Source organism: Patella vulgata, chromosome 4 (genome assembly GCF_932274485.2).
Source record: "Patella vulgata chromosome 4, xgPatVulg1.2, whole genome shotgun sequence".
Classification (NCBI taxonomy): domain Eukaryota; kingdom Metazoa; phylum Mollusca; class Gastropoda; family Patellidae; genus Patella; species Patella vulgata.
The window spans coordinates 76439690-76453450 of record NC_065882.2 but is presented as its reverse complement, the minus strand read 5'-3'; the positions used below and the strand labels follow the sequence as shown (position 1 = coordinate 76453450).

The window sequence follows — 13761 nt, the reverse complement described above, 5'->3', positions numbered from 1 at the left end:
TTGATTATCGGGTAGTACTGACTAAATTTATTCATTTCCGGTGTTCTTGAAGTCAAATTTGTTTTGGAATTTTTGCCACAACTTGATTTCTTTCCCCATTCTAATAAAGGTTTCATTATGCACCATGATGTTCAAGGTTAGTATTTTATTAAATCAAATAATAAATGTATCGATATTACAATTTCTGATAAAGAAATGTAGGCCTATGGGTAGTCTAAGTCAAGTGTTCTTAGCTACGAAAATAGGTCTAAATCTAAACTAATAAAGAGTTTAAAATTAAAAATACCGGTAATGATATATCCTATTCCCACGAAAATATTTATAGCCTATGATATAGCCTATTCCCACGAAAATATTTATAGCCTATAGGGTAGTTATTTCCAATAAAAAATATTGCATGTTTGTTATATACATGTATATGGAAAGGACAGACACTCAATCATACTATGATTTATGTGACAAGATAGTGTTATCATTCTCGGAACCACGGTGTCTCAGTGGGATTTTCCGGTGTGGTTTTCCCTTGTCAGTGATGCAGGATGGGGGGCCTGACAAGGACAGCTGTCTACTCTAGTCGTTTAGATGAGATGAGAAACCAAGGTCCTGTGTAGACATTGGCATGCACATAAAAGATCCCTTGGCAGTTGGAGTTTGATATAACTTATAAGTGTAGGTCAAAGCGCCGCTGTCCAAGCAAAATTTCCCTTATAGCACGCTGTATGACATATGCCCGCTTTCATTAGCCCAGTCGGAGCAGAACCATAGGACATTAAACCCCATTTCAGTTCATTTCTTTATTATATTATCTCCTACATGTATGTATGAAATGGCTTTATTTAACGTCCACTTCCACCAAAGTGATATCGCTGACAAAACTGTCTCCTCCTCATCTGCCAGAGTTTTCATAGCTTTTTCACAATGCTTAGTGTACTACTGCCACTAGGTAGTTGGCCAGTTGCATCATAAAACCGACGTGGTTTCTCTTTGTCATTGGTGCAGGACGGAGAGCCTGACATTCTGATGAGACGAAAAACCAAGGTCCTTTGTATACATTGGCATGCACGTAAAACATCCCTTGGCAGTTGGAATTCAATATATGGCGTATGTCCGTCTTCATTAGCCCAGTCGGAGCAGAACAGTAGCACGTTAAACCCCTTTTATATCATTTTTGCAATCATAAAAGGATTACATCATGCTTAAACTATCATAGAAAAAAAGATTGTTATGTACAAGTATTATTGTTTTAAATGTTAGTAACCAGGCCTGGAAATAACGGTTTTAGATGCACATGACAAAATGTCAGACACTAATGAAATTGTACCTGACATTTTCAACTTAGTTACATGTATTAATAATGTCAATAAAAAAGACAAATCAGTGTCGGACAAAATGACAGGCACCAGAGGTTTTGTGCCTGACAAAGCCAGAATCTGTGTCTGACATTGTCTGTGACAGGGCCCTTATTCACGAAAACTTAAACTAAGATACAATCGAAATTTTAAGAAATACTGCAATTCAGTTGGCTGACCAGTAAAATCAATTTGCATATATCCAATTTACATATTGGTCAGCCAATCTAATTGCAATATTTCTTAAAATTTCGATTGTATCTTAGTTTAAGTTTTCGTGAATAAGGGCCCAGGTGCCTTATTTCCAGGGCTTGCATGTTAGAAGAATCAAAATAACACTTGTTTCAATAGTTTTCAGGTTTAATTACAAAGTTTACCAATAAGACTAATGATTATTTTTCAGGTTTAATTACAAAGTTTACCAATAAGACTAATGATGGTCTAAGAGCAGCTTGTAAAAAATGTGGCTATGGTAAGTTAAAGTACCGGTAATTATTTCGAGCAAAAATATGTATATGGTTTTCATAACTTTTTATGGTAGATTTTTAATGTATGGCAAATGTGTTCAAACTACCTAATCAGTAAAAGAAGAATTTAATATTTATATGTGCAAAATTTGACAATTCAACATTATCCTTCATCGAATTCAGGACTGCATTATACATGTACTATAACAATCCTAGAATCACTGCAGTTGCTCATTGAGTAAGGCCCTAGCTTGCTAACTTTAAGGTCCTGATTTTCCGCCAAGAATTTACTCTGGATTTCCCAGTGTGGTTTTCCCCTGTCATCAGATGTGCAGGTCGGAAAGCCTGGTAATGAACAGTGTCTTGTTGATCGTATGGGAAGGAAAACCGAGGTCCCGTGTACAAATTGGTGTGTACTTGAAATACAGTTGAAATTCGAAATAAGAGTAAGCCATAGTGCCGCTGCCTGGGAAAATTCCACTCATAGCACACTGTATGGCGTTTTCCTGGAATGAGCAGAAGGGTTGGACATTAAACCCCAGTTCATTTCAATTAAAGAAGACCAATATTCTTGTTATTTAGTAAGAAGAATTTATTAATATACATGTAGCACCTAATATCCAAAGTATCTTTTGCTCATTTATAATGTGTTTATTCTATGGTTGATTCGTAATGTAATTGGGTTGAGTGGTAATTATACACTCAGTACACTATATTAATTTTGGAATTTTGAATATTATTCACCATGTCTTGATGTCCGATTGGGCATATTCCTGGTCAGACAATTTAGGACGTTTGGAAAATAGCGTCAGGCGAAATCCCATCACTGATGTAATAATTTAACAATTTCTGCGTTAACAATCCAAAAGTATTTAATTGATTATTTCAGCTGGACATTTAACCTTTCAATGTCGTAATTTTATCAAGGCTGATCCTGAAAAAGAAGTCGTTCTTGATATTAGCAGCACCAGCTCAGATTCTGATGATGAAAACTTTATATCCCCACTTTCACAACTAAAAAAAGGTAATTAATATTGCAACTTTTCATCTGACATTGTCATCCGAAGTTACACTGTCTATCTACAATTATCTCTACTTGAGAACAGAGGGGGAGTTGGATGGCTGAATGGTCAGCACGTGCGTGCTGTATCATAAAGTCTGTCATTGAGTCAAATGGCATGGTTTCGATTCCTCAGTTGTACGTGACAAGGAGTAGGGTTGCCTGTCCAACCTCGTGGGTTTTCTCCGGGTCCTCTGGTTTTCTCCCACTGCTAAAGACCCCTACGCGCAAGCTAATTATTGAAATAAAATTGAACCGTGTTAATCCCGAAATGACCTAGTTTGTGTCGAGTGGACGTTAAACCTCATTTCTCTCTCTCTCTCTCTCTCTCTCTCTCTCTCTCTCTGAAGTCTATGACTGTGATTGACTGTGTGGAGGAGTATTTATTCTGCTTCCATTTAATAAATTGAAAATGTTTATTGAGTCATTGTGTGTATTAAAGATGAAAATCAGATTAAAACCACATTACATTCAGAGGAGAGATCTATTTTTAAAGTCTGTAAGTGGGGGTTTTGTTTTAGCCAATTCATGAAAAATCTTTTGGGCAATTTCATTATTTTGAACAACTTTTACAGGCATTCACATTTTTGTGATGTCTAAATGTGATTCTTCAGTGAGTAAGAAATATTCATTAAGAAATATTAGACATAATAAAGTATAATGGATATATTGGATTTCAGATGAAAACAGTCAAAAAGTGAAAAAGAAGAAGAAACATGGCAAGGAAAAGAAAAAGAAAAAAGAAAAAAAGTAAGTAAAACAAATATCATCCCATTAAACATACACGATACAAGAGCTAAATCTTCCTATTGCAGGTCTTTCTTTAGGTCAAAAATGTTATCTAAATTATTAATTAACTAATCCAGGCTATAATCAACTCTCGATGCCATCGTTAGCCTGCGATGTTTAGTGGATTTAAATACATTTTGTGATGGATAATTTAACGTAAAAATGGATAATAGCCGAAAATTGAATCGTTTATAATCCTATTTTTCTGCTAAGCATTAAAGGCAGAAATGTGGTGTGCTATAGTGCCGGCATGATATACATCGTTGAATCGATGTATCGCAATTCACCTTCTCAAGATGGGGGTCACAGTGGCTAAGTGGGTTAATTGCTGGCTGGCTAGCCTGGAGGTCGGTGTTCGATCCCTGCATTGGCCGAGAAAGTTCATATAGATTTTCCGGTGTGGTTCTAGTCGTTCGGATGGGATGGAAAATCGAGGTCCTGTGTACACGTAAAAGATCTCTTGAAAGTTGGAATTCTATACAAGAGTAGGCTGTAGTGCCGCTGTCCGGGCAAAATTTCCCTCATAGCACATTGTATGGTGTATGCCCGTCTTCATTAGCCCAGTTCGGAGCAAAACAATAGGACATTAAACCCCATTTCATTTCATTTACCTTCTCAAAATTCTGTTTTTGTTGCTTCACTCAGTAACTTGTCACTCTGAATTATCCATGTTACACATTATCCATAGGTACACAGTACATGTATTTTGATCCACATCAATATTATGATATGAAACAGTTTTATTTCTTCAACATCAGCAGGCCTAAAAATATCAGTTATTCATTTATCCTGTTGATTTCTGGGAGAATATTGACCTGATTATGAATTGTTATACGAATCATATCATACCACCTGAATCGCAATACATATTGTATCTTGACTGCAGTGGCAATACCCAGCACTAGTGTGCTATGACTATGAGGGACATTTTTCCCAAATAGCAGCAACTACGACCTACTCTTATTTTGAATTTCATATGTGAAGGGTTCTTTTACATGCACGTTAATGTGTATAGAGAGAGAGAGAAATGGGGTTTAACGTCCACTCGACACAAACTAGGTCATTTCGGGACTAACATATGGTTTAATTTTATTTACATAATTCGCTTGCGCGTAGGGGTCTTTAGCAGTGGGAGGAAACCGGAGGACCCGGAGAAAACCCACGAGGTTGGACAGGCGACCCTACTCCTTGCCACGTACAACCGGGGATTGGAAACCACGCCAGTCGACTCAATGACAGACTTTATGATACAGCGCGCGCACGCTAACCATTCAGCCATCTAACCCCCCTAATGTGTATAAAGCAACTTTGAGAAAATTATAGAGCTTATTCATAGTTATTCTTGTTAAAAGGTGAAAAGGTTAAAGAGCTAATCACGATTATATTTTGTAGAATAAAACTGCTTAATTTTGTGTTAAAGTCCCTTAAAATCCTCTACCTTATGGCCGAGTAACTAACTCAATATATGTGATACATTTTCAAGCAACTTAAACCCGTCAGTTTTCATCTGGAAATGGAGACCAGTGTCCCAAGCTGTATTATACGGTGTTTGGATAAAACCTGACTTTAATTTTATAAAAATAACGTGTAGGTGAAATTTACCTTTCGTTATCAAGTACAGCATGTGGGTCATTCACTATATAAACCTCTAAAGGAACAGCAATAAATTATCAGATCACCCAACGGAAAAACTGACCCGAAATCTTAAAAGGGTTACGTGTCTGGATAAGCGGTTTTGACATTTACGTTCAAACGACTCAATATTTTGAGTTGAAATCTTGAGACAAGGTAAATGCAGCATTCCTCTATATTTTGACGCTTAAATTTCATACTTACAGAGACTTTTATTTCTGAGACTCTTGTTAAAATGGGGATGGTTCCTTTAAATACAGGTATATGCTTTAAAAGACTATATTCATTATTTTAAAATATATAATGAATTAAACTATCTTTTTTTTTTTAATTTTAGGAAGCACCGTTCAAGATCACCAATAAAAAAGAAAAAGTCTCATAGTAAAAAGAAGAAAAAAAAGAGGGAAAGTGAATCAGAAGATGATGATTCAGATGGAGGTAGCTCACTGGATAGTGATGATGATGATAGTGATAACAGTGACTCAGATTCTCGTAGGCACAAAAAAAGCAGAAAACATAAAAAACACAGAAAATCCAGAAAAAAGAGGGAAAATAGGCATGCCGAGGATTCTGATAGTGATGATACAGATACAGATTAAAAAGACTGTCTTGTTTAAAAATGGAATATAATATATTTGACTCAAATAAGCATTATTACATGTCAGTGTACTTCTCTCTACATGGAATTTTTGTGAAAAAGTTATTGTCCAAGTTTCTGTTAAGAATGGGCGTCATTGCTTAAGGAATTCTCACCAGGCGTCGCTAGTCAATTCCTGGTTTCGAGTGACATTATCAATCGTAAGAGAACTGTATTTCGACGTATCGTGATCACATTCCATATTAACGACAAAAACTAATGTTTGTCAACGCGCCAGTTCGTAATGAATGTACAGGAAAACAATTACTGTAAGGTAAATAATGAGGTCACATCCTCTATGATGTCACCTATCAATTATACCCCTTTATCTCTTGCGACATGTCTACGATATCACCCTTGGTGGAAGTGGACGTAAAACTCCAGGAATGAACGAACTCGAGTGAGGGCGCCCATTACTTTTGTATGTTATATTGGTATAATATCACATTCCATGGATATAAATTTATATGGCCCCATTTTACTGCCCACTGGGTGCTTATTCAAATATGGATTTTTAAATGAAATCTGGGTCAACCAGGCACTTATTTATTCCATTATATGATAGGGTGATGTTTAAGATGGCCCACACATCACAAATAACAGTTAACATGTAGCTGATCGTTATCGTCTCGTGGTGATGTACATGTATTCAATCACATTGAACAATCAAACTGCCATGCACAACCATGGGTTGAGAATGATCTGACTGGATAAAAAAGACCTTGAACCAAAAATTAAACAAACCTATATAAGGAATGGGGATGTGTCTGGATACATGCAGCTACTAGTTTCTATGGAGATGTATTGAAGACAATATGATATAAACTAAACGGTATTAAATGAACAACCAGGCATATTGCATCATTAGAGTTTTAGTTCTGTTGTCTCATCTACATTATTTAGTTATTCATGAAATTTTTAACACAAAGTTATATTCCATTTAGAGGATTCCATATTATTATTATTAACCCATTAGCATTTGGAATGTGTTAATATTGAAAAAATTAAACAAAAATGATTTTTTTTTTTTTTAAAATTGAGGTTCCTAGCTTATTTTCCAAAATGCCCTGAAAGTACTGTTTCCCAGAATCAAAACTACTAGTTTCAGACGCTAGAGTTGGTAGTTGTTTCAGACGCTAGAGGGTGTAGTAGTAGTTTCAGACAATGTAGGGCTGTAGAGGGAGCAGTAGTTTCAGACGATTTGGGGCACTTACTGGAGGAGTAGTTTCAGGTATTTTTGGGATGGTTCAAATGCTAATGGGTTAAATCCTTCCCCATCTTCATCAGCCGCAAAAAGGCAGACTTACATTACTTAGAATCAAATTATATTTTATTTCATTTTCATTAAACTGTCACCCTGTCATAGAACAAGCTTTTATTTCATTTCAACTCATTATCCATTTATTACAATACATTATTATCATTATTAATCTTTCATCATGTGGCATTATGTATATGAACTCAAACTTTTATTTTACAAAGGATGATCATGTAATTTTTAATTCAAATTATAAATGTGAATGTGATATACTTTTGAATTATTTAAGAACATTTTGAAATAAATCGGAAATCATTTTAAGTATTGTGTTATGTGCAGGGATGTAACTAGCTCAGAGCAACGAGAGGGGCGGAAAGTGTTCTCTGGAGGGGGGCTGTAAAATTGACGGACAATGTATATCTATTGTTTTTATGGTTGACAATTTTTTCACAGCTGCGCCCCCCCCCCCCCCCTAGTTACGGGCCTGGTTATTTGTCCCCATCAAATAGTTAAACAGAGGAGGCAAATGAAATAACCTTTAATTGTAATTCAATTCAATTATGTATAATTATTTGGCACCAATAGGTAGACTTTACCATGGCAAATATATGGCACCATACTTTCAACAGAATATCGTTTTCTTGAAATATGCTGTGCGTAAAGTTAATTATTCATCACAGCAAAAACGTAATACCTCATTTCCCCGTGATATTGTTTTAATTATGTTGTTCTAGAAACTTGAATACTGGCATGGAACCAATTAGACACTCGATATGGTTTTGATTAAACAGGAGTTGTCTGCCTTACACCACGTTTAGTTCACTAACTGGCATCTGGAGTGGTTTCTTGAACTTTGGAGTTAATAATAGAATCTTCAGACGACGCCATTTGCGCCATTAGACAAGAACCAAATTATGTTATTGGTGCCATAGACGAAGGTAAGATGTTTTCTAGAGACGATCACCTGTTGACTATTTCAGTTCCATGCTTCCTCAAATATCTGCCGGATATCTGAATACAGAATTAAATCGCCTTCATTTCCTTACGTGATTTTCCTTCACAACAATTAACTTTGGTTGGTTGCCCTGCTCTTGTCCATTCCAATCAATTTGATCAAGATTAATATTGTTTACATTTTCTATTTCTATTCTTTTCGTAATTATCTCCATTCACACCTATTGTTCTTAATCATTAATGTATCGAAGTCTACAAATCTATTTTGTAGAGGATCCTGTTATAACTTATAAGTATAATACAATGATCGTATAATTTACTCTAGCCTAGAAAATGGACAACGGTGCCTTTGTCTAAAACAGCTCCGCTAGTGCGCCACCTCAATATTTTACTTATTTTCTGTAGAATAACCTAAAATGTAAGAGAAGCCATGAAAAGTTTGACTTTGTATAATAGTGAAGATCAACGTATTATGCAATATTTATTTTCTTCTGACCTTGGCAGTGGAATGAAAAAAAAAGTAAATACTGGTACATTCGGATATCCAGATCGAAAAATTTATCGTAAAGCTTTTGCCTTTGCGTAAATGTAGGTTACTTGATCTCCAAAGCTACGCCTGTCTAAAAATAGACGCCAAAAGAATGGCAGAACTGTGCAGAACTGTGTCTGGCTAAGATACAGCCTTTATCTGTAAATTATGTAACGTAATTTAAATGCCCATTTAACAAACGCAGATCTATTTTGGCTATTAGTGGCAGCTTAAAATCAGTGTTGTCTTGATTGAATGTACATGTATAACGTTTCGGCCAAACACAGGCTTTTTACAATGCCGACCAAACAGATTTTTAGCCGTAAACCCGAAGAAGGTAGTTGCAGTCAGTATGAACGTCCATGGCCGAAACACGATGGCCTGGCTATATACCATTCCATATTTGATGCCAGTCGAGTCATGTATTGAATAACAAATAGTTAGTTGTCTTCAATAGTTAAACTTACCAGAAGATGTGAGTCCGTCAACCATTTAATACCCCACCCCCACCTCACCCCACCCCAAAGCAAACCCCATCTTGCGAGTCCATCACCCTGATATATGATATATCCCATATAAATTTATCATTCGTCGCGCGATGTATCTTCATAAATTAACTAGTTTTGAAAGAACAGAGTGGTTGATTCAATTGATTAGAAGCCGACCTCAACCGAATCTGGATTTCGAGAATACTGATATCGTGACAACGCACTTCAACCATATATTCATGCAGGTTCGAGTCGATGAGCTGCACCATTTTTTTTTTATTTTTTTTTTCTTCCAAATAAGAAACACTTGAGAAATGTTTATTGAAGAGATAAGACGGGATTAATCAATTTTCTGCCATGTTAAAAGTAATTAACCTTATATTATGTAGTTAAACGTCTACCAGGGAATGTATTATTTGAATAATCAATGTGATTACACCCGTTCATCACCATCTTTTATGAACCTTTGAATTTTATTTATCACGCAATTCTTGACTATCTTATCCAAGTTCATACCACACATGACAGTCTTCAAAGAACTTTGGCGTTGACGAACCTGCTGGGTGGGCCAATTTAAATATATAATTTATTAAAAGCAATTCATTAAATGTATTTTAGGTTGTGATTTAAATGATTCCATCATGTAAACATGAAAACGATTATTACAGAATGGACAAATCAATCAACTTAATTTTGGAAAACGGCTATAAAAATTACATTATTATTGCACTTGTTTTTTTTTGTGTGTGTGTGTGGTTAAGGTGCAACTTAAAGGGGTATTAGGTAAGATAAGAGAGAGAGAGAGAGCTGACAGTTCTCGCTATAATAGTAAACTGATGGATATTGAACACAGAATATGCTGAAAATTTTAGTCAAATTACTTCTCTCTGAGCCGAGAAAACCCAATTTCAAAACACTGTCGCCTCGATTGTCATGGTTACCATTTTTACGATAATAAAGTGTGGATTATCCACTTTTACGGTTAATCGTGAACGGTCGTTGAATCGCAAATCTGTTTGATTATGGTTTTGTCATGTTAATAAATATCTAATTAATAGTTTATATCACATTTCGGGGGGTTGGGTGGCCGAATGGTTAGCACGTGCGTGCTGTATCATACGGCCTGTCATTGAGTCAACTGGCGTGGATTCGAATCCCCGGTTGTACGCGGCAAGGAGTGGGGTCGCCTGTCCAACCTCGTGGGTTTTCTCCGAGTCCTCCGGTTTCCTCCCACTGCTAAAGACCCCTCTCTCTTATATAACATTTCAGGCCTAAAGAAAGATCTACGATAGGCAGATTTAGCTCTTACTTAATGCATGTTTAACACAGTTATCTAAAATGTTGAAATGATATTATCCATGTGATCTGGAAGGTCAAACCTGCCTTCCGCCATATTTCTGAATCACTGGTAACCACAAGTTTCAGGAATCCGGCTTTCCGTTTTTTTCTGAAAAGAATTAAGCCAAACACCAGAGATTGTATGCAAATATTGCATTGAGCGGTGTGGTGTCATGAGTCTAATTGGTACCATGCACCCATGTCATTTGGTAATTATGTAAATCCGTTTCGTCTGGTAGACCTAAATCAGCCTGGTCCAAAAACGATCTTGTGCTTTATTTCCAAAAACACCAATTTCGTTTCATTTTTTATAGTTCAAAATTTCGTTTTACTTGTCTTTACTACACTAGGATCTGAAAGAGTTGTTATATAACCCGCGTTCTGGATGATGTGAGGGATTAGTCAATGAAACGGTCTGTAACGACGAGTTTTTAGCGTGAGGTGCACGGAACTTTGGGTAAACCACTAGAAACGTCAACACTGATTGATTGATTGATTGATTGATTGATTGATTAATCGATGTCTGACGTCATAAGTTCAAAAGCCGCACGTATGACACATGACGCGACCTTCCACTACAACCGGTCAAATCTTCATGTAGTGTAGACCATCGAAAGTCTAAAAAAAAAGAAACGAAATATAGATCTACATTTTCATCAGATTGCAACACCATGATTTATTTTTGTTTTTGCAGTCATCGATTTTATTCCCAGACTAGCAAAATTTTTAATTTCTATAAATTTGTTTTTCTTTTCAGATGGATTTTAAAGCATATGTTTTACAAGCATCCCATTTCTTCTCTGAGACAGAATGGAGAGAGCGAATTAAATCTATTGATGAACCAGATGACGGAGATGACAACTGGGGATCCAATCTTCCCCAGATTCTTTTAGAAGATATTTTTGCTCTTCTAGTTCCTAAACACAGACACGAAGCGTCGCAGGTATGCCGAACATGGTATCAAGCTTTCTATGCCCCACGAGTATGGGGAACCTTCGTACTAATGCAGACGACCCTCACCAAAAGGCGCTTCAACCTTTACAAAGGCTACCAGAGAGAACTCTGTCCACGAAAAACCCAAGTCTGCCTTCATCGTGTTGGATCGTTGTTTAAGAAGATAATTATAACCCCACTCAGTGATTTTTATAATCTTTACGAATTTTTGAGAGTTTTGACAGCCTTTTTGGATTGCCCCGAGGAATATCGAATGCCTCTTCTGCACACGTTCGACTTCACTTTTGCTTGTGAAAGTCGGGGAATGACGGGGGTTATCGTTCATGGAACTGGTGGAAAGATTCTCCAAATCTTGAAATCACTTCTGTCAAACATGCATAGTCTAAAACACGTGAAGCTGAATCAGCTTCTTCTGGATGCCGAAGAGGTTCAGGGACTCCTGGAATCCATCGCATTGAACTGCTCAGAGAGTCTTCAGACGTTAGAGCTTTTGAATTGTTCCAAGGTCCCATTGCCCATGACCGACATCTCACAATTCAGTAACCTTAAAACATTAACTATTACTCCCCAGCACCTAGATGAAGAGATGCTGCTGCTGCTCGGTGGTATGGGACTTAACAAACTCCATATCGTACAAGATGCTTACACCTGTGAAACGGAAGCTCTGTCTTACGAAGTGTGGAAACTGGTGAAACAAATGGCACCAGCCTTTCGGGTATCTTTGTCTATTCGAGGTATTACCAGAAAAGATATAATTATTCAGCCCCATGCTCCAGTATACTCTGTCGTCTTCCGCACACCATATGCCAAAATTAATCTAGATTTCGCAAGTAGCGTTTGTGAGTATTACAAAAAGACATTAGAGGTTTTCGCCCAAGAAGGTCTCCCGCGTAATCACGGTAGCAGATCGTTTGTTGAACGCGGAGACTCAACATTCGTCCACCTTATTCGACAGTGCCCGAGTCTGAAAACACTACTGATAAGGGAAAGAATTTCTACTGCGACGTTGCTCATTATAGCCAAGGAAGGAAAAAACCTCGAGAACTTAGTGGTAAGAGAAAATGCTTTGATTAAAAAGATGGACTGGCCTAAAACTGCTGGAATTTCGGATGAATTTTATCGCTTCCTCAAAAGGAATTCGCGAAAACAAGAAGATGCTTCTCGGGAAGTTTCCAAAATGCTCGGAAAACCATGGAAACCGTTACGAGATGAAGAATATAAGAAAGTTAGCATAAAATTATGAGTTAAATAGAGATATATACATTAGTGCGTGTCATTTTGCCGTTGATATGAGTGATAGATTATGTTTCGGTCAGTAATGTCGTTTTAGCTTTAGCGTACTGTAAAATATGTGATTTCACGACTTTTACAATAACTATAAAGAAACCCAACATCTATATCACTATATTATCTCGAATATATTCAGCATATCATCATATCTCGAATATGTGCAGCATATCTCGAATATGTGCAGCATATGTGCAGCATATCTCGAATATGTGCAGCATATCTCGAATATGTGCAGCATATCTCGAATATCTTTAGCATATCATGTACAGTGTATCTCGAATATCTTGAGCATATCCAGCGACGTGTACGTGTAGAATACACGTTTCTGAACTCAAAACAAATCTTGATCTCGTATAGATAAAATTATTATGACGTATATATATATGTAAATATATTGAGCTTTCGGACTATGTATTCTAAACAAAAATTATATCGAATTAATTTAAAATATGCTTATTTTCTAATACCTGTTCTCGCTAATGGTATGGTTCAATTGGAGAACATTAACGATTCCGGGTCAAACAAGCAAGAGCGCACTGTGGACCTGGCACCGAGCATGACGTCATCGTCGCCATTTTGAAATTGTAACGTCGGTCGATGCGAAAGCATGCCAAGTTTCATGTCAGTTTTACTGGAGCTAGCGGGAGCCTTAGGCTTTTTCGAAGAGTGTCGTCGCCAAAATGAAGAACAAGAAGAACAACAAGATATGTTCCAAAAGACATTTTATCTCATCTCGTATCCATTGAGAAAACGTCTATAATAAGGACTCGATGGGGACGAGAACGCATTTTGCCCAGAACTCACGCACCGAACCCCTTGGATGTGCCATAGTTTTTCCACAACGATTGTCGTGTGTACATCATATAACCTAAGAACACGTATCCATGTACATATTTTAATCTTTTATATTTTTGATACTTATTGATCCGATTTTTGAATACATATTTTTATATGTGTATTGCGTCATGCGCTCTGATGTATGTGAATACATGGAGAGCGACTGTTGTTTTGTATTT

General features: G+C 36.7%; 2 protein-coding genes across 3 annotated transcripts; both read left to right on the top strand.

Annotated features, from left to right (window-relative positions):
- The first annotated feature begins 6 nt into the window (after window positions 1-6).
- Window positions 7-7466, top strand: LOC126819448 (protein SREK1IP1-like). Of its 2 annotated transcripts, none has more exons than XM_056100083.1 (5): window positions 7-136; window positions 1753-1821; window positions 2706-2840; window positions 3557-3626; window positions 5635-7465. In XM_056100083.1, exons 1-5 carry the CDS (start codon window positions 118-120, stop codon window positions 5894-5896), a joined length of 555 nt encoding a protein of 184 aa, XP_055956058.1. In that variant the 5' UTR covers window positions 7-117; the 3' UTR covers window positions 5897-7465. The 2 variants fall into 2 exon arrangements, 1 of the variants encoding a protein (XP_055956058.1); XR_007679622.2 differs by lacking the exon at window positions 7-136 and adding an exon at window positions 352-370 and having other exon boundaries at window positions 5635-7466.
- A 509-nt stretch (window positions 7467-7975) lies between these two features.
- LOC126817686 (uncharacterized) lies at window positions 7976-12923 on the top strand. Its single transcript, XM_050544796.2, has 2 exons — window positions 7976-8130; window positions 11259-12923. Exon 2 carries the CDS (start codon window positions 11259-11261, stop codon window positions 12696-12698), a length of 1440 nt encoding a protein of 479 aa, XP_050400753.1. The 5' UTR covers window positions 7976-8130; the 3' UTR covers window positions 12699-12923.
- Window positions 12924-13761: the final 838 nt, after the last annotated feature.

What these genes read in the sequence shown, in the direction of transcription:
- LOC126819448 (XM_056100083.1), top strand. An exon ending in TTGTAAAAAATGTGGCTATG is followed by an intron (nt 1,822 to 2,705) that starts GTAAGTTAAAGT and finishes TGATTATTTCAG; the next exon opens with CTGGACATTTAACCTTTCAA. An exon ending in AAAAAGAAAAAAGAAAAAAA is followed by an intron (nt 3,627 to 5,634) that starts GTAAGTAAAACA and finishes TTTTAATTTTAG; the next exon opens with GAAGCACCGTTCAAGATCAC.
- LOC126817686 (XM_050544796.2), top strand. Translation starts at nt 11,259, where the DNA reads ATGGATTTTAAAGCATATGTTTTACAAGCATCCCATTTCTTCTCTGAG.